The 21,132-nt window shown below is 37.4% G+C and overlaps 1 protein-coding gene across 7 annotated transcripts in view; it reads left to right on the top strand.

Annotated features, from left to right (window-relative positions):
* The window catches only part of LOC148951400 (uncharacterized), a 218,272-nt gene that overhangs the window by 105,010 nt on the left and 92,130 nt on the right, over positions 1–21,132 (top strand). For all 7 annotated transcript variants that reach the window (XM_089090845.1, XM_089090846.1, XM_089090844.1 and 4 more), the window contains 3 exons: positions 3,189–3,381; positions 10,671–11,113; positions 20,643–20,966. In XM_089090845.1, coding sequence (XP_088946971.1) covers positions 3,189–3,381; positions 10,671–11,113; positions 20,643–20,966 — 960 coding nt within the window. The remainder of the gene's footprint in view (positions 1–3,188; positions 3,382–10,670; positions 11,114–20,642; positions 20,967–21,132) is intronic.

The following is a 21,132-nucleotide window of genomic DNA, read 5'->3' as shown; positions in this document are numbered from 1 at the left end:
AACCACACTTTGCCATCAATTATCTAGCAAATACCCGTTTGTCTGGTTTCCTTGTACTGTCTATAGTGCCAGTTTAGTTATAATGCACAAGTATCACTTCACTTATCGTGTGTTGCCCGGCTCCTACTAAAGTACAATTTTTTTTTTACTGAAACCTTTTAAGAACTGGTAAGCAGCTTGATGCAGGTACATTCTTGGAGGAGGGTCATCAAGACAGCATACAAAGCAAATAGAAGAAGTTGCATAAATAATCTGATTTTTTTGGGCTAGGCCTCTGAAAATAGTAAAAAACGTGAAAACTACAAGTTATTATTTGGAAAATCGTGAGAAATATTGATGGTTTGTGGTGGTCCAAAGTGTAGGCCCTTTCTTTCATGTGAGCCTGAACGGACTTTGGAAGCAAAATCAAATGGAATTTTTCTTCAAGATTTTATAATAAAGATAATGGGCTCAAATAGTTTCTATGGTTAAATCCTAGACTTTGATCAAAACTACGATGTCTCCTTAGTCTCGGAACGGTTTCAGCCTTCTCCCTTTTTTATGGGCAAGCGATTAATTTATGAATGCTATTGGTTTTCACGATCTATTATTTCCTATGGAAGTTAGAGTTTTTGTTCCTCCAAACGTTGATCATGGACAAGAAGTTGAAGAATTTTGTTTTTATCAGAGGCATCCTGTGATGAAATTCTTCAGATTTTTAGTTTGTTTTTGTGATGTAATTGCTTTGAGTTCTTCCGCACGTTTTGATGTATGGATAGTGACTTTTCCCTTTTGTAGCTTAAGTAAGAGCCGCTTTGTTGCATCACGCCGAGTCTATTCTTTGTTTTTTCCGCCCTCACTCAATAACATGCCTAAAACAGAATAATTTACCTTGTACTTATTTTTGCAAATGAGTCGGAAAGTGAGAAAGATTGCTTTAGCTATTCTGTATCTGTCACTATGAAAGACTGAAATTGGGAATGTCGACATTCACTGTCCGAAATTACTTTTTTTCTCCTTGGATTTAGTCAGCTTCACCAGTCAACTTTTTCAGTTTTATGCAAGGTTTGGTGGTGACGGATTAGGTTAGATTTTTGACCCATTTCTGAGATTTATAACCTAATTTAACCTGACCCAACCTCAACTTTTTCCATCAAACCTCGCATAATACTGACAAACCTGATTGAATCCAAGCAGAGAAAACGGAATTTTGGACATTCACCGGTGAATGTAAGACATTTACCAGATTTTGGTCTTTCACCGTAACATATCCACTGATGTTCGGCAGAATTTCTAAAATAGATTCTATGCATCCCTCTTTAAGGGGTTAGATCAGTGCTTCCCAGCCGATTTTGGGCCATGCTCCACCTACGCATTTCTAAAATCCTGATGCCCCCTCGTGATAATTAAAAGTTTGTTCTCAAAATTTTACGTGTATTCACCTGACGGAAGCTTAAAATGTCATTAACTTGGTATCTTTTCTTGTCTCGTCCTCTAGGCATATTTTAATCCAATTAAAATATTGTCTAAATGCAAAATCGGTACTTTCCCATTATATGGGCCTTTCGAAAAAGTCATGTTTGGTTAATGCTAATGAAATAAAATAGGATTAATATATAATAGTTTAGAAACAAATTTGGGCTATATATTTGCACATTAGGGGGGGGGGAAAGCATAGCATATATTAAATACGTAACCTAACCTCGGTACCTCCCCCCCCCCTAAATCCCAAAAAACCACAGTTTAATATCGTATACGCAATGAAAACCTTGCTATCATTGCCTACTCTAAAGCGGTTAATACATCAAAAACGGGTTTTATCATTGCCTACTCTACAGCGGTTAACCCTAGGGGCCCATATAATGGGAAAGTATCGCAAAATCTTTTGTACAATGTATACTATCAGGATTCTTTTTTGCTCTTTAAATACATTTGAATCTGACGTCATTCGCATGAAAAATGTTTTTTTTTTTAATTAAGGCTCTAAAGTATAATCAGTCTGAGGGTCCACGTTCTGCCCAACCACCCACCAAAATATTGCCATGCTCCATCGGCAGGGCCGGTGCCCCTCGTTCGGAATCATGGGGTTAGATGTATTTGAGCAACAATCCTGTCTGTGGACCTTATCACACAACTACATTGACCTGCCTGATCTTTACTATTTTGTGAAGGGAAGGCGTCATAACATCTAACCGTCAGGAGCACTAACGTCAGGACATCGACAAAATCCGTCAAAACATCGACAAAAAACCCGTCACAACCACTAACCGTCACAACATCAACAGTCATAGCATCGAAACGTCACTTCATCCATAGTCATAATTGCTACTCGTCAGAACGTCGACAGTCATAATATCGATACGTCATAACATCTAAAAAAAAATTTCATAATGAAAATCCGTCAGAAACCACTAACCGTCAGAACTTCGACAGTCATAATATCGACACGACATAACATCTAAAACTTTGCAAATTTAGTTTTTTGGGGTTTAAGGGGGAAAAGATACCTAGGTTAGGTTACGTATTAAATATATGCTATGTTTTACCCCTCCCCCCCCAATGATATGCAAATATATAGCCGAAATTTGTTTCTAAACTATTATATACTTATTACTATTATATAAACTTATAAATTTTTTTCATAACGAAAATCCGTCGGAACCACTAACCGTCACAACGTCGACAGTCATAACATCGACACGTCATAACATCTAAAAAAAATTACTGTCGACGTTCTGACGGATTTTCCTTGTCGACGAAATGACGTTTAATGCTTGTGACGGTTGTTCGAAATGGTAGCACCCCTTTTGTGAAACTGTCTCCATTACTTAGTATATCCAAACCAAAAGTGGGATAAACGCATCATTAAAACAAATACGATAATCAAAAGGCATTGAATAATGACTAAAAAAATAGAAGTGAAGAAAAATTTTGACCAGGTACGCAGACTTTTCATTTAGGAAGGGGTAGTTAATTCGTCTGTAATAAAATTGAAGCAATTTCAACGAAACTAGAGGAATATTTGGGGACAAATCATGAAATTTCATGGTACGATCGGATCCACGATCCCCTGCTCTGATTGTAACTGAATATTCCAATACTGGATGAAATGTTTTTTAGTTAATACTAAGAATAAACAAAACCTTAGATATGATGTCAAACTGAGGTTAGTCGTATGAAAAAGATGTAATTTATTTCTAAATTATTAGGACTCCGTCACACCTCCACGAAGCTCGACACCGCAGACTACTGGTAAGCAGACTGTGAGATCGGCCTCTCGTAGCAATAATCTTCGCAATAAGTTACTTTCATCAAATCAGGACGGAGGCTATTTGACCAGTGAAACAGAAGAAGAAAACAGCATGACAATTCAAAGTCGGAGCCCTATGCTGAAAAGACGAGGTAAACTATCTTTGAGAATGGACATACTTTCATAATCTTATGTTCTAATGAATTTATACATTTTATAGCAAATAAAATTATAATTTCATCTAGTTCTTATGTTAATAAGAATTCATAACAATGCTGAAGTTTAGTGCTGATCTTAACCATTCTGTGAGTTTTATATACTCTGTGAGTCAGATCAGGGATCAGAGTATCAGAAGTTCAGAATGTATTATTCTAAGAACAGTTATATCAACAGGTGCCATAGATTTTTGGATAAAACTGCATATGTTCCTTATAGCGCTAGCCCTCAGAAAGAAAAGAGAAGGTTAAGTTAGTGCGGGATAGCTATAGTAGGAATTGAAATTAGCATCTTAGAATTTTAGAAAACCGGTCTGTTGCCTAGCAACAAGCAGCTCTCAGTCATTAACTTTTAGTTCTGGTATCATTTCGGAATATCTTTTTCTGATTAAAAGGAAATTAGTGTATTTAAATCCTATCATAAATCATTTGTTTTCCAGGTTCTTTAGTTATTCCTGAGCCCTTTTGACCCCCCCCCCCCGTTTTAAATCTAAAAAATTTAGTTCGCTCCTAATTTTTAGTTTTAGTTGTTCATGTTTTTTTTCATTTGTGTCCTCCCCCTCCCGAAACATCCTCCCTACAAAGTTGTCGAAAATACTTCGAATCACATTTTGCAAGAATTTTGATAGTACCTTGGCCGAAGGTTCAAAGGGGGGGGGGGGTCTGGTACCGAACGTTTCCCCTTCCCCCATGCAAATTTTTGATACAAGGAATTCAAAATTGTCGTTAAAGTAGAATTTGGCTCTTTTTCTTAAATACGTAAAACAATCTGATTTTTTGGAAAATTTCCGAAAATATGTCATCTTCCTCCCACATACGAACAAATTATAGACTCAAGCTTTACGTTTTAATGGTAAATGATGGCTTCTTTTTTTTACCTATCTTTACCAGACATAATTCTGTTTTTGCTCTATCTTTTTTTCCCACGTTTAATGCTTGTTTGCCCAATACACTGCATATTGACATTCAGTCTTTCTCAAGTAAAATTCCAAAAAAGTTTGTGTTTTACGAAGCTCAATAATAATGAAAAACACATACCCTTTCTTATATTACAAGTGGAAGGAACAGCCTCTCCCCTGAAAACGAGAAGAAAGTTAAGAAAATGTATAAAACTAGAAAAATTAGAAATACTCACATTTTAATCTTGCTACAAACAAAGCTCCCAGAAGCAGTTGCCACCCCCCTGGGAGTTTGCTGCAGGTGCTCATAATAACGAACCTTGGCCTCCCTGGAACGAAATCGGGAACAATAATCTTTGCTAACATATTTAGAATTTATGGTAAGTAATACTGGTTTTGTAATCTTTCCAATCGAGTTTACCTGTTGAGGCAGAGTGATGCAAAATTACTCGTACTAAAGCACAATTTTAAGTTTTACGTAACTTACATCACTCTTCTTACCCCTAGCCCTTCCAAAGCTGGTCGTTAGATTTCGCCAAATTTGTTTTTGTGTTTTTTAGTTAAAAAAAAAAAATACTCGTAGGATTTTTAGTTCTAATGTTTTAAGGGAAAAATTTCAAGATTGTATTTTCGATAATATATATATATTGTAGCGGATTCAGTACACGGTAATTTAGATTCAAATCACGTTTATTGTTCTGCGTTGAAGAAATAGACCATCTTAGACTAATGCATTTACTTTGTTCTTTAATTACAATGATTTCCTCCAATTTGCATACATGTTTCATTCATAAAGTATAATTAATGTTTGGGTATTTGTTTCCCGTTTTTCAATTGATGTTTCGTTTGTGTTAACTTTAAAGAAAAAGATGAACTAACTATCCACTGTCTTAACTATCCACTGTCTTGAAACGAAAAGAAAGAACGCCTTATTGCCTGAAGAAGAACAAATTATGTGTAGTTATGTCCGGCTGACATAGTGTCAAAATTTTAAGGATTGCAATTCGCATTTTCGGAAGAAGATCTTATGAATCTCGTTTTAAAATTAGTGCATTCCAACAACACCAATTTGAAATTTTATTTCTTCCACCAGTACTTACATATACCGACCACACTTTTTTCTTCATCAAACAGTTCGTGGTAACGAACTGTAAGTAAGGAGCGATCCGGCTCAATAGTAACCAAAACTCTAAAAAACGGAATTTTGATACCAATAGGTGCATCAAAAGAATCAGGTTTTTATGCTGATTTCAAATATATAAGTTTCATCAAGTTTAGTCTTACCCATCAAATGTTAGGCGCCAGAGAAAATTTTTCGTATTTTACGGGGACGAATACTAGGGGATGAACCCCCTCATATACGTAACAATTTCTGCTCGTTTTAAGTTTTAATATTGCTCCTTACTTTCAGTTGAAAAAACTTGTTTTTTTATTTAATTTCTTATCCTTTTTGAAATAATGCTGGGAAATCCGGTGCCCCCTTCGTAGAAATGTCCCTTCCCCCAAGGAAACATCCTAAATGGAAATATCCTCCCCCGTAACCCCCTCCTCTGACCCCCCCCCCCCCAACCAGAAAAAAATCCCTCCTGAAAACGTCTGTATACTAACATTAACCAATACTATATGTAAACAATGGGCAAAGTTCATAACTTGCAACCCTTCCCCCAGGAACTGTGAGGGATTAAGTCATCCTCAAAGACATATTTATTAGATTTTCGACTATGCTGAACAAAATGGGTATCTCAAAATTTTGATTGGGTGACTTCGGTAAAAAAAATGAGCATGGGAGGTGGCTAAGTTGCCCTCCAATTTTTTTGGTTACTTAAAAAGGGTACTAGAACTTTTAATTTCCGCTCGAATGAGCCCTCTCGCGATATTCTAGGACTAATGGATCGATGTGATCACCCATGGGGAAAAAAAAAATTAACACGTATCCGTGATCTTTCTTCTGGCAAAAAATACAAAATCCCACATTTTTGCAGATAGAAGCTTGAAACTTCTGTAGTAGGGTTCTCTGATACACTGAATCTGATGGTTTGATTTTATTAAAGTTCTATGACTTTTAGGGGTTGTTTTCCCCTTTTTTTACTCTGTCTCACAACCTTATTTTTTATAACAATAAAAAACTTTAGCGAAAAGAGCGAGGCGTTGAGGAGGGGACAGCCCCTTTCATATACGGAATAATTTCTGTTCGTTTTAAGTTTTAATGTTGCTCCTTACTTTCAGTTAAAAAAAATTTTTTTATTTAATCTGTTGCAAAACCGGTTTCTCTGTGTGCACTAGGAGAGAATCAGCTTAGCTTGAGTGAGATAAACTAACATGCAGCCTATGCAGGTATATTTTAATTAAATACTTAATATATAGAGTTGATTAGGTTAGATATTTAATATAATGCGTTCTGGGTGGCCTGCTTTCCATAATTCTCTGTTGTACTTTCCATAATTTTGTTACTAAAGTGCAAGGCAGTACCCAGGATTTTTTCGGGGGCTTGGGGGGGGGTTACACTAAAAAACATAAAAATTTGTTTTATATCAGTTTTTATTACGTTTTTATGAGTCAGACAAACATTTTGGGGGGGGGGGGTCAAAAGCCTCTAACTCCTCCCCCCCTGGATACGGCCTTGCTAAAGTGTTATAGTTTTATTATGTTTTGGTATATTTCATTATGATTAACCTAACTTCACTTCTTGAGTGTGGTTGGTGTAATACGCAAGTACCCTTTCACCTTAGGTTAATATTCGCAGTTTGGGTAGTAAAGTGCACAAAGTTGTTCATACAGTTCATAGAATTCTTCTGTAAACTTATACAAATAACATAGTGGCGCCCGGGAACAAGCACAAAATTTGTAAGGTTTTGCATAAAGTCAGCGAAGTTAAAATTCAATGTGTGTACATGAAATCTAAGCGAAAATGACACTCTTTTCTTAAATTGTTTGTAGTATTTGGACAAGAAGTACTGACAATTTCCTACACATAATTTCCGTTAAGTTTTAATTTTCTAGAGCTTCAATTCTTATCTGAGCGGTGACGGAGCTTACGTGATTGTTACGTCAAAACCTGAATCAAGGTGCTGAGTGTTTTTAAATGGATGCCATTTGGGGGAATGCTCTTAAGATACACTTCCCTGAGGCTTGTAAACAAGCACGTATCCCGGATTTTTCTTTGGGGGATTAATAAAAAAATATTCGCATAATCGCAAAATTATCGTCTAACGTTGAAACGTAAAAGCACACGGACTGCAGGAAAATGACGTACCTGAAATTTGCTCAGGGAATATAAACCTGATGAAAAAACTTGTTTAGTTTTGTACACCATTAGGGCTGGCTATAGGCTATTAGACGGTACAGGTCATAATTCTCCCTCCCCCTTAGATTTTGAAAAGCATCCTTTTGATATTTTCATTGAAACATACCTTTTTTGTGTTTGCATTGAAAAAAACGAAAAAGTAACATAATTCCCCCCCCCTATCTGTATTTAAAAAAGAAACATTATTATTCCCTACATGTTCATGAATTGATGCCCCTGTATAGCAGTTCAAACAAACATTTTTATTATTTTCGCTGTGCCATGCTTAAAAAGCGTATCTGAAGAAGATGGCCCTTAGCCAATGAGCATTTACCATTTACCGTAATTATTTAAGATATTATTTATTATCTGTCTTATTTTAAGTAGCTATGGCTTTTCTATTCGGAATTTTGGTAATATCTATTTGAAATTAGAACAATTTTTTAACAAACAGTTTTTTTTTTCTGATAAAGTAAACTCCTTCAGCGGATTTTTATTTTAATTGTAATATCACTTTGACTAGCTTTATCTATTTCTCCTTCAGGTAGTTACTACAAGTGAATAAACCCCTCCCCCTTCCATAAACAATCTAATTTGTCGGGAATTTCTGACATTTCTCGAATAGTTCACCTGTTTCTTGGAGGTTAGGGAGACAAATCCACAAATTCTCACACAATTGTTTCTACTCCTTCGATTTTTTGGGTCGGGTATTAACGCTCATGAGTATTTGTCAACTTTTTTCACCTTCGTAAATAATTCTTTAATATTCTATGATTGCTTTATTTGAATTTCTCGAAATTGTATTTAATTTTCAATAAAAATCACTAAACCAAAGGTTTGTCGTAATATGCAGCAAAGATACATTTTGTGAATAATGATGGAGCCATGTGTTAAAGGGAAGTAAATCTCTTTTTCCCATTTTCGAAGTACCGATCTCCCATTATACCTCATCATTGTTAATTGAGCTCAGTTTTTACCAAAAATTATCTGGTCATTGCAAATTGGTCTTGCAATTTATTACGTGTCTCACATGACCGTAACTGAAAGCAAGAGGTTTGATACCGAGCTACCCAAGAGATTAGTTACTAACTCAGGGTACCTATATTTCAAATGCTACTTTATTGGAGTTGATCCACTTCAATACCTAACCCTCCAAATAAGGATAATGTCGCCACCCAAGTTCGACATTTTAAATGCAGTCGACTTATCTGAAATGTAAATCCTAAAATTGCTGCCATTTATATTGAAAGGGCATTCACCTGTCCCAAATCAAAATAGTGTATTAGTACTATTCACGTTTGGTATCGTACAAGATTAGGTATGAGTAGAGAGCTAGGGCTAGACTTTACCTTTTCGAATCGTTCTGGCTCAAAAGACTGGGTTTACAATCATTTCCCGTCATATTTGGGAATTTTAAAAGAGCAATTGGCCGAAAGTTCAGCACTTGGTGTTTTAGGGTTGTGAAAGGTCGTGTTTTCAGTCCTTTCTCCCCTTGTGACACAGGCCGTCTTTAAAATTCTAGAGATGTACTGTCACAGACTTTCCTTTTTTTTGGGGATTCAAGATGAACTCAGTGATCTTCAGATGAAGCATTTAAACTGTTGGATAAATAAAATCATTTGATATGCCTATGCGTGCAATTGTTCGATAAAATACTAACAACACCAGTGTAGTACTTCGGGCCAGAGACAGATGGCGCTAAGTTTCTCCAAGGAATATTCGAATAAACTCTATTCACAGCTTGGAAAATCTTCAAAGCTTGAAAATAGTTCTGAAAAAGGAATGAAGAATTTTGTAGTAATATACTCTGAATTTTGATGTAATAGTTTATGTGTAAAATTATGGGTTTATGCGAATGCCCTTATGTTTGGTCTGTGGACTTTTGGTAATTAATTAATTAATGCTATTTGTTATTATATATTATTACTAGGGCAGCGCTTATGCGCTGCCTCTGATGTATTTTTAAGAACGTAGCAAATGTATGAACGTCGCAGATCAAATGCTATGAGAAATTAAGAATCTAGCTGAGCACCTCTGTTTTAGGGCTCTCTATTTTATCTGTAGTTCTAAGTTGGATCTGGTACTCAATCCATGTCTTGTGTGAAAAAAGCTGAGCGTTATGAATAATTGAAAGTGAATCTTTTTCAAATTTTTTATCAATTTGTGAGATGGTTTTCGAGCTCTGTAGATTTTACAGATTGCGAAAACCCGTCTTTAGCAGGTTTCTGCTAAAGGCCCATTTACAATGAGATTTTACTAATACCGAGATTTGTTTAGCGCTGATCTTGGAAGTCAGTTGAAACCAAAAATGTTCACAATAGAGATTTAGCTAGCTTCCAGAACTGGATCGAGCTCAAACTGAAGTTTAATCGATAACCTAGTTAAGGCCAAGCCAATCAGAATTTTTCATAGAATTTTCTGATTGGTTAATGCCCAAACCTTGCACAGATAGAGAAAGAGTGCAAACAAAACCTGGAGCTCGTCAGAGCTCAAAAACATTCGCTCGACAAAAGAAAGAAGAACTGTATGAAACCTGACAAAAGACAAAGACGTGGGATAATTACGGCACTAGTTGATTTCAGTGTTTAAATTGTCCATCGCGAACGGTAAATTCTGATAACTAGCATCAGCTCATACCGGACTTCGGAATGAGTAGTCACTGGAGGGGGGATGGTGTTGTCCCTCCTTTGAATATTCTACCACCCCCTAAATTTTGAAAATGTTCTTTTTCGTTTTTATCGTTGAAAAATTGATCTTTCTGGTTCTTCCATAAAAAAAAAAAAAAATTAAAAGAAACAACAAAATTTCCTCTAGATTTTGAAAAATATATATTTTTGCCTCTCCCCATCCCCAGCTTCTGTGCATTGGTGCCACTGTTCAGAATTTTCTAATTTCGGTATTTGTAGAATCTGATCGTTAATGGGTCTCAAGGGTCAGAATCGATCTTTTATAAGACAGGAAAATTGGCAGAAGCACCAGAATCACTCTTAAAATTTCATAAAAACTAACTTTAACTAATCTCTTGGAAATATTATTCTTTCCAGATATTAATCTTGCTAATCAGAAAGGAAAAGCCTCATCATCTCCACCAACAAGAGAGCGTCTCCTCAATTTAAAAGAACGATCACCATCTCCTCCGACCCAAAAAACAATTCGCAAAATTACTCCATCCCCTCAAATCACTAGAAAGGCACCACAAAGGAAAGAACAAATAATAGAAAAGGCATCAGAGGAGAAAAAGACAGCGAATAGGAAAGGTCAAAATAAGCAGCCGATTATCGAACCACCTGATATTTCATCGAGTGAAGTCGAGAATGACTATAATGTTGGTGATGTAAGTGAGGATAAAGTAAGTGAGTCTGGAACATATACAATTGATGTAGACAGTCCGGAGGTGGAGAAATCAAGAAAAGATATTGATCGTGTATTCAATGTGAAAGGAACGGATAGTTCAGATTGTAGTCCTGATTGTGAAGATGGACTCAAAGTAAGTTGCTATCTTTTTGTTTATCCTTAATGACAGCCAGGGGTGTCGTTGGGGGGGGGGGCAAGGGGGCAGTTGCCTCCCAATAATTTGGAGATAAGAAATTATTATATAGCCTTTACCCCTGATGATAGCCTGTCAATAATTAACTGCTTCAGTTACCGAATCAATCAACTGAATAAAGTAAATAATGGAAAAAAATTGAGAAAGAAAATAATTACATTTTTAGCTTCGATTATGATGTATCAATCATCAGGCAGAAAAAATAGCTACGAAGTATTATGAATATTGAGTATGTTTTGGAAGTAAATTTTAGGTTGGAGATGAGCCTACGTAGGAATTGGTTGGGTGGAGGGTAACCTTTGATGCACCCATACACGAGGTTAGAAATGTGGAAAACAACATTTAAAATTGTAAAAACCTTGAGACATCGGTGGGAAGAAGTATGAACCGCAAGTTGATAGAACTGATTGAACAAAAATGTTTTTTTTTTATTCAATATCCAAGATGTTTCTTGTCACTTTAGTTTATTTAATTCATATATTGGGGAAGTTTTGTCTAGCCCTTCAAAGTCAATCAAATACTTTTACACTACATCTCAAAATAAAATTTTCAGTTCAGTTAATTGTATTGGCTTTTGAATAGCTCGGTTACTTCCAAAAATGGGAAAGGGAGATCAAAGGGATTTAACCATAAAGATATAAAATATAATAGAGGGCCAACGCTCGTTGTGTAACATTAGAAACTTTTGCACTGGAGAAACTCATTACAGCTAGCCTTTTAGGAAGGTTCACACGTATAGTTCTAGCTTAAGATGGATTTGGACTGACGATGTTAGTTAATAGTAGATAAACTTAGTAAACATACAATATTGATTTACAAAGTAAAGCACTCCACTGAAGTGAAACATAAACCCTCAGAGACTCCAAAAAATATAATAAAATTGTATTGTGCAGGGGCGGATCCAGGATTTTTTTTGGGGGGGGGGGGCACAAAATAGGTTGATCCGATAAACTTGCGTCAAGAGCAAGTTTAATTAAGGCGAACTTGCTTAAATTAAGTAAATTACGCTGCTTTAGACTACGTTAGGGAGGGGGGGGCTCCCCTCCCCCTCCCCCCCTTTTTGATCCGCCACCGGTATTATTTGTAATTTGACACATTCGGCACTTGACACTTCAAAGCTATTTTATTATCAAATATGGGAAATAAGAGGCAAGGATATCCATTAGAATTTTTACACCAATTTTACACCAACAATACTTCACCATTTTAACATGAGTGAATACTACAAACTTTAGTGGTAAACACAAGCTTTTTGCAATGATCGGCTTGAAATCTCCGGGCCTTTTAAGAAAAAGTGCATTGGTGCAATAAAAATCACGTGATTGGCCCTCTGTATTATTTATAAACTCTGATTTTAACATAAAGAAGTTGGAAAAAGATCCTAAATATCAGCCAAAATTATGCATAGCTATTGAAAATTTTTCAGGGCTCTGGGCAAGACAGTATCCAGAGGCGGGGTTACCGGTTTCGAACCCCCTCCCCAGAATTTTTTTCGAACTCGTAAAAAAGTAATGAAAATATATATAAGCAAATCTCTGATAGTCCGGGGGCCAGACCGCTATAATGTGACAACTAGGTGGTCAGAAAGACACAGTCAGTTTGACAATAGTTTCCGACTATATCGACAACGCTGAATCCGAATATGGGTGGTGGCAAAGCTGGAGATCACGGCTTGACCTTGTAAAAGCAAAAAAAACACCCTTTTTAGGCCTATAAAACGTGTACAGACTGTTTATTTTTTTCTAAGGTTGTACCGCTCCGATTTAGTGGTGCGACATCTCATTTTGGTCCTAATATGGTCTTCTCATAGAATATGTTAAATTTTTTCCGATATCTTGTATAGCCCAGGAGCTATAGGCTAATATTTATTAATTTTACCCGAAAATCTTAAAATTCAAAGGTTCATTTTCAACTAAACATCGTATCTCGGACCTTTCTAATAATTTTCGGTTGCTCATTCTTTTCCAGCATTTACCTTTCGTATTTAGCTTCACATTGCCGTAAAGTTCAAAGCTTAAACTGTTCGGTGGAGCCGTCTAGAATTTTTTGAAAAAGTGTAGGCCAAAAAATATATGCAAAAATACATTTTTCCAAAATGATGATGTGACACATCTTTTATACTAGAATATAACGCCAAATCTGAATATGAACTTTAGTTTGCAGCCCAATCTTACCTTCGTTTGTTATAGGCTAATTACTTATTTGTAGGCCTAAAAAAAATTTTTGGGATAAATGGTATTGCAGGACATGTTTTTATGCCAAATTTTTAAGCCGAGTCCAAGGGTAATGTTGACTTAGTCATGTTTCAACTTTAGTTGCTATATTCTATTTAATTTGATATAAGCTCTGATTTTCTTCCAAATATAGTTGTAAATTCAGATTATAATGAACCATCGAAGCTTTGCAAGGTAGTAAACGGACACGGAAGAATCATGCTCGACAGAAGCTGAAAGCTTAAACCGGTAACATGATTAAAGAGTGTTTATTATTTTAAGTACTGTACATCTATATAAAAATACTTGTGTTGAAATTAAATTAGTAAAGCTATAGGTAAAGCATGTCAAAATACAATTCCCGCACATCCCAACGGTTTTCCTCAAATATACCAAAAAAATCCCGCTAATCCTCGTCCGAATCGTCACTGTCGGCACCACATGCGCAAAGAATGCCGCATGGCTTTATCCCCAAACAACGGCACTTTTTACCACACACAGTTTTACAGTACAAAAGGTTGAAGCCTTGTTGGCAGATGGAGGCCAGGGGGTCAGCGCTGAAGTCACTGGACTGACTCCTAAAATGTCGTGATGGGCACAGCGAAACTCAAATGGGTTGAAGACACAAGGCTTAGGAATCACAGCCTGAAGAATAATGCTCCACTGAAGTATAGCTCTCTTGACGTGATATACGAAAGAACCATCTGTTGGGGGTAAGCTGTTCAAGTTCTTTTTTCTGGCAAATAAATGAATTCGGAGGTCATTGAGAGAATCAAATTCGGACTGTTTTTTGCTATATACCGATACAGCCAATTTCGTACAGATACGCAAGATTTGGGGCTCGTACATAATGATGTTTTTGATATCACTCCTCACTTTCAGTGTAAGATCAGCAATTTCTTGAATGAGCTGTGATATAACAGCAGATGTAGCAAATGGTTTTTTGCCCTTCGAGAAGAAAAAACTGACCGTATCACATCCACTAATGCAATGTAGCAGCCCTATTGACTCCACAACAGCCCACGATGTTCTATTCACAATTTTTTGGATCGGAAAGACTTTGTCACGGAACTGAACGTAGAGCTCGGGTTCATAGCCTCACACCTCACACCTGCAGAGGAATATTCCGCGATAGTTCTGTAACAAAATGACAACAATGTCTGTGTCATTCGCTTCAACAATTACTTGGGAACATCCATTTCTGTAGCATTCGGCAACATGGAGAGCAACACGCGTGTCTGCTTCTTCATGTGTGCTGCACAAGTTAGCTTCGTAGTCCGGGTTCGGATCTAAAGTAATTTTTGGATGGGACCAGTTTTAGCACCTTCATTCTGTCACTGAATCCCCTAGAGAGGTAAACGGTAAATCTTAATTCAAAAAGACAGACATGGCTCCACAATTCAATAACACATTCGATAAGTCTTGCCTTATTGTCTGCCTGCATAAGCAAAATATCCCAGTTTTCTAGCACCATGCTCTTAGTAACGATAAAACTCTTCGTCACTGTATTTCCTCTCCGCTCATGACATCCACTACTGTCTTTTAGAACAATAGGATTCCCGGAAATGTTTACAAGGCCGAACACTCCGTTATACCAATCAGCTATAATATGCAGCTCGGTTGTAAATTTTGGGAGTAAATATAAGAGCCTTGCAAGGATTCGTTTCGAAAATGCCTCAACGGTTTCGGTCTTGTATGGCACTTGCGACCGAATTAACGGCATGAAATGTACCTTCACGCCAGTTCCCGTGACCGTGTTAATCGGTACTTTGCTAGGCCAACTTTCTAAACTTGCAGAAGTGCGAATGAACTCGAGAAAACTTGACTTCGTACCCGATCGAAGTTTAATACGTTCACTAGCTACTGCTTCAAATATTGCTGGGGCGTAGGGCAAAAGTTCGTGTGGTAGAATCTTACTTAGTATCTCAAGCGTAGATCCTTGACTAGTGCCAACAGTAACCAAAATCCTTTTAACAGCTTCCAATTCAGCATAAACGCTGCTGCCGGTCTTGGTCATTGAAAGTTTGGCCTGTTTTGTTTCGCAATCCATAGTCTTTATTTTAACCTTAGAAAAGGGGTTGGGTTTTCCATCGAAGTATGCTTCCAATGCTTTTGAACCACTAGCACGTGCACTCAGCGGGCTCTTTGCCACTGCTTCATCAGTGACTTGATTTGAAATGATATTCACCAATGATTCCTCATCGCATGTAAAGGGATCAATATGGTCTTCGACAACAGAGACCAAATTACTGAGAAGGTTTTCTCGGCGCTTCTCAAAAGTTCCATTTTTGCTTCCTTCACCATCAAATTCACTCACGCTCTCAATTCCAGCAAGTCGATAAAGGGCAGAGGAATCCTCAGCACAGAATGGTATGGTGGTAGTCCACTTGGCAACTGCCATTGAGTTCAGTGTGATTCCCTTTATTCCTCCCTTTTGTTTTGATTCAAGGTTGAGTCTGGATTCCAGTGTATGATCTGAGGAACCACAATTCATCTTGCAATTTTTCCGCTTCACGTTGTATAGTCCTTTGACAAAGATATCATGCAAGCTAGGTGGCAAGGTTTTCATGTCACTCAAATACTGGAGTAGGCACGCAGTGTACTTATAATGCCCTGCAGCTGTTAAATACGGCAACATGAGGGTTACACCCATAATATGAACTTCCCAGTCTCCACCACGCGCTGCCATCATGAACTGGAGAAGAGTCAGCACAAGATTCACATAGCCTACTCCATCCACAACTTCGTTGTAAGGTTTTTGTCACGCGACTTGTTGAACTGGTTCATCAAAGACTTCATAGATTCCAAGTGTATGTCTAGGTTGTCAAAGGAGCCTCCGCAATTCACGAAAGCAGACATTAAATCTGACAGCTCATCAAAAGTACTTGCTTCTTTGTCTGATTCAATGTAATACTGCTCAAGAGCATTCCAATATACTCTATACAATGCCTCTACTGCGATGATGTGAGCCTCCATACACCTGTAATAGGGTTTTCCAGTCACAGCTTTTTTAGCAGTTTCAGAGAGTAAGATGCCAGCCTTACTAAAGATTTCTTCAAGTCCCGAGCCTTTCTTGAGGTACCCAATCACACCAAGGAAGTTCATACACAGATGCAATCCACCCATTCTTGGAATAGCATCACTGAATGCTTCAGGTTGTTTCTTTTTTAATGCGATAATGATCTCGTAGATAGCTTGGTCACACGTTATTACAGTATGAGGTAACTTCAGCGCGCGAGCTGTACGATGCATAATGTTTATTGCCTCTTCAACAACTGCTGGATTAGATGGAGGACTTGGTATGGCTGGTAGGTATCCGATACGAGTAATAGGTATCACTTCACTCTCTATCTGGCTTGCATAAAATAATTTGAAACTGGGCAATTCTGCGCTGGAGTCAAGAACAGTGGTATCTATGAGATTGGTTGGAATATACCTACAGAGCGCCTAGGCCACAAATATGGGCTGAATTGGAACGTCACTGAAGTCACTAATATCTCTGGAAGTGAGTTTTGAGTCACCAAGGACTGTTTTTCTTTTCAGAAATGTTTTGCAAAATTTACCGAACAACAAAGATGACATCTTAAGTGATCTGTTTTCAAACACTCACAGTCACTTAATCTTTCACAACTATATTAAAAGGTTGGCTTAACAGAGGGCAATCTTTGAAGATGACCAGGGCAGGTTCTTGGCTTAGGATTTGTAGGGAGACTGTTACTGTCCCATTCTTATCAGCAAATAGACTGAAAATCAGTCAGCATTGTAAATACAATTTGAATTAACACCAAAAAAAAAAAGTTGTTATTTGGTTGAAAAGTAAAGTTCATATTCAGATTTGGTGTTAAATTCTACCATAAAAGATGTGTCATATCATCATTTTGGAAAAATGTATTTTTGCATATATTTTTTGGCCTATACTTTTTCGAAAAATTCTAGGCGGCTTTACCGAACAGTTTAAGCTTTGAAGTTTACGGCAATGTGAAGCTAAATACGGAAGGTAATTTCTGGAAAAGAATGAAAAACACAAAAATTATAGAAAGGTCCGAGATACGTCGTTTAGTTGAAAATGAACCTTTGAATTTTGAGATTTTCGGGCGAAATTAATAAATATTAGCCTATAGCTCCTGGGCTATACAAGATATCCGGAAAAAATTTAACATATTCTATGAGAAGACCATATTAGAACCAAAATGAGATGTCGCGCCACTAAATCGCAGTGGTACAACCTTAGAAAAAAAAAACAGTCTGTACACGTTTTATAGGCCTAAAAAGGGTGTTTTTTTGCTTTTACAAGGTCAAGCCGTGATCTCCAACTTTGCCACCACCAAATTCGGATTCAGTGTGGTCGATATAGTCGGAAACTATTGTCAAACTGACTATGTCTTTCTGACCATCTCAATTCAGAAATAAACGAGATACGCTTTAGTGGCCCCCGGACTATGATGCGTTTCGTGAAGGTGACCCTCTCCTCACCCCCCCCCCCCCTCCCCCGAACAAAAATCATAAACACGGCCTTGGTCAGGACTCTAGAACCATAGATTCTAGTGTCAGGACCCTGGGTCACAATTTTAGGTTCAGGACCCCAACTTCAAGCATCGATGTTTTTGAACCGAAATCGCATCTGAATGCACTTGATATAGTCCCTTTCGTCTTGAGTAAAACTTAATACACATTTTAGTTTATCTTAGAATTGATTTTTTCCTCGTTTTTTCATGGATTCCTCTAAAATGTGATTGAATGGCGTTATTTTATTGGCAAATGGATTAAAAGTGGAATCCTTTTACAAGCCGTTCATGCGCACTTAGTGTGTATTGGTATGCAGGGGCAACGGTTTATGAAAACGTAGTTGGGACAAGAATTTTTCAATTTTTAATGAAAATATAAAAAAATGTTTTCCATAATCTTGGGGGGGGGGGTGAGAATCTGCCTCAGATTTAACTGATGATCCCCTTCTCTAGCCAAGCAAATTTTAGGATATTGATGTTAATACACTTTCCTCGTGTTTTTGGCCTCTTCCCCTCTCCCACGCCCAACTAGGTATCGGAGGGAGGGTATATCTTTACTTTGTTCTTTGTTAACTATGCTTTGGCTGATATTTTATTGTTATCTATAGAGTGATATCAAGTAAAGAGAAAACATATTTTTTAAAAGAAGAACTAATTAGGCAAGAACTGACATTAATTGTATTTTGAATTTCCGGTGCATAGCAATTATAGATTCATTTAAACCGTTCCTTTTTTGGAAGCGGCAAACTGGGACGAATAACTCATTAATAAACAGCTCTTATTTGGCATTGATTGCAAAAGTACCTGCAGCTCCAAAGTTACTGTTTATCTATATTTTAACTCTAGTCAACAGGGTTGCCGCCCGGTGAAAAAATCATATATTTTGGTGATTTTTGTTGATTTGGTGATTTTCTTCAATAATCTGGTGATTATGTGCTGATTTAGCATTTTTTAGCCAACATAAAAAATCATTAAAAATAGTGATAAATCACTAGGGGTGGCAACCCTGATAGTGTAGCGTCAAAGATTGTTGGTTTCTTTATGGGCTATTCCTCGAAGGCAAGGCGTTCGCATTCGCTTTGCACTGAACAAACCGATGTAATATCACGTTGTAATGCACTAGACTTGGTAAGTTGATAACGTTGCTTCTTGTATTAGTTTTGGCTGTTGTTGAGCTGCTGTTTAGTTGTTATTTGAGTGAACCTAGATGTCATGCTGCAAACTCCAAATAGCTTTGGGTGGCATACCCCCATGAAACACTCAAACCAGTGGTTGATCCGTCGCGTAAAGCTTTAAAGGGTTCTGCAGGCATAGACATAGGTTGGTTTTTGAGGCCCGGAGGATATTGCCATTTTCAGCCCCCCCCCCCCCTGTCCTCTTTTAACAAAGCAAGCGGTCTGTCTTTCATGAAATATATCTAAACGGACCTCAACAGGTTTTGCACCCGGTGACAAGTGTATCCCTCTTCCTTAGCTACGCTACTGCCTACAGTATCTATAAATGTCGACTTAACCATGTCCCTGTAGTTGGACCAAAAGTACTATGACCTGTCAAGAAAACGATAAAAAAAACATACATCGTGTGGAGGAGAAAAAGATAACCAAACGTTTAAAAATTACTGTTTGGAATTTTCAGAAGTTTTTTTTTCTTAGTCACTAACCGTTGACTTGCTCGAAGTCTTCTGATTTTGAAAAATAGCCTTGTGTGTAATATTGCGATTTTCATTGCATGATTAAATAATTTTTCTACTTCTATAAATATCAAACCGGGGTTGGGACTGTTTGTGATTTATAACTAGATATAGTAATTTTGTTTCTTCCTATTCATGTTTTTTCCCGTGTTGATTCTTTGTTTTAGTTCTAGGCTTAAGATTTTGGGTAATTTTTATTGTCATATTTATTGGCTGTGTTTTGGATTTTTACTATCTTCTTTACAGTTACTATCTTAGTATTTATCATTTCTAAACGTTCTGCGGATGGAAGATGACAGATTGCCAAAGATTGTCCTTTTCGGCGAACCGTCTAGGGCTAAACGAAGAGCAGGTCGTCCTCGGTTTGGGTGGGAGGATGTCGCGAGGAAAGATTTAAGGGAAATGGGAACGTCCTGGGAGGGTGTAAAGAGAGAGGCTTTGAATAGATCGGGATGGAAGAGCGTGCATAGCTTTGTCGGTCTCAGGCGGCTTGGTTCTGCGGCGAGTTATTAGTAGTAGTAATAGTATTTATCCTTTAACTTAAGTCTAGTTTTGAAATTTTTGGACCTTTCATAGAAACAACCTCAAAAACTTGTTTCAGGAAACCACCGTAAAAAAAAATATGCCATTGGCAACAGTGTCTCGCCTTGGATTGACTTGGTCATTGGGAAAAGAAGTAGGATTTAGGAAGAACTAAGTGCATCCGCAAAACCTATCGCTTTTGCGGAGTTTCAGCGAAAGTTTTCTTTAAAATTTTTCTCACCTCTTAAGAAAAAAAGCTGCCTTGCTCAAAAACAATAATTTCCGCGAAAACTGTGTCAGGATTTAAGCCTCCAAAGCCTTTTCATTTCAATCCGCTAAAGATTATGGAATTAGAGTTTCTTTTAGTTTGCCCTTACCTCGAATCGCGTGGTTTTATGCTCTATGCTCTGTTGGTATTTGGACCTACCTTGCCATACCCTACAATAAAAAATTGGATTTTGCATAGGCTCCTCTGTAGCAGAAATAAATTTATATTTATTGTTCTGTTTGTTATATGACGCGACTGTCAACTTTTTCAGACATCTCGCTGGGTGAGTGATTGGGCAGCTAAAACGGCTTTACAGAATACAAATGTTAGTGGGAAACCACCATTAGATCCCCGCGGATCCGTCAGAGAAAGAACACGAACGACCTCTAGAGATGTCAGTCCAGTGAAAAGCAGCCGACAGAGTTCAGTCAGCTCGTCACCACTACCCTCTCCACACCTTGCACGAAAAGTTTCTAACGAACGAGTCTGGTCTCCAGACAACGATAGTTTCGAGGAAGAGAAACCGAGACGAAGGCTTCCTGTAATTCCCGCAAAAGGAAGAAGTTCAGACGGAGATAGTCCGACAGGAAATAAGGTATAAAATCAATAGTGTTAGACGGGAAACGCTGTTGTTTTAGGCCTGTTTCTATTTTTAACTTGTTTTTCCTTAAAGCACCAAGTACATCAAAATACGTCAAGATGAGCTTTTCGTTATTTTGGGAAGTAATGATTTTGGCAGGGTCATACCCAGGATTTTTTTT

Source organism: Artemia sp. Qi Xiang Cuo, chromosome 6, assembly GCF_049724085.1.
Source record: "Artemia sp. Qi Xiang Cuo chromosome 6, ASM4972408v1, whole genome shotgun sequence".
NCBI lineage: Eukaryota > Metazoa > Arthropoda > Branchiopoda > Anostraca > Artemiidae > Artemia > Artemia sp. Qi Xiang Cuo.
The sequence above is the reverse complement of the archived record's forward strand: the minus strand, read 5'-3'. Positions and strand labels throughout refer to the sequence as shown.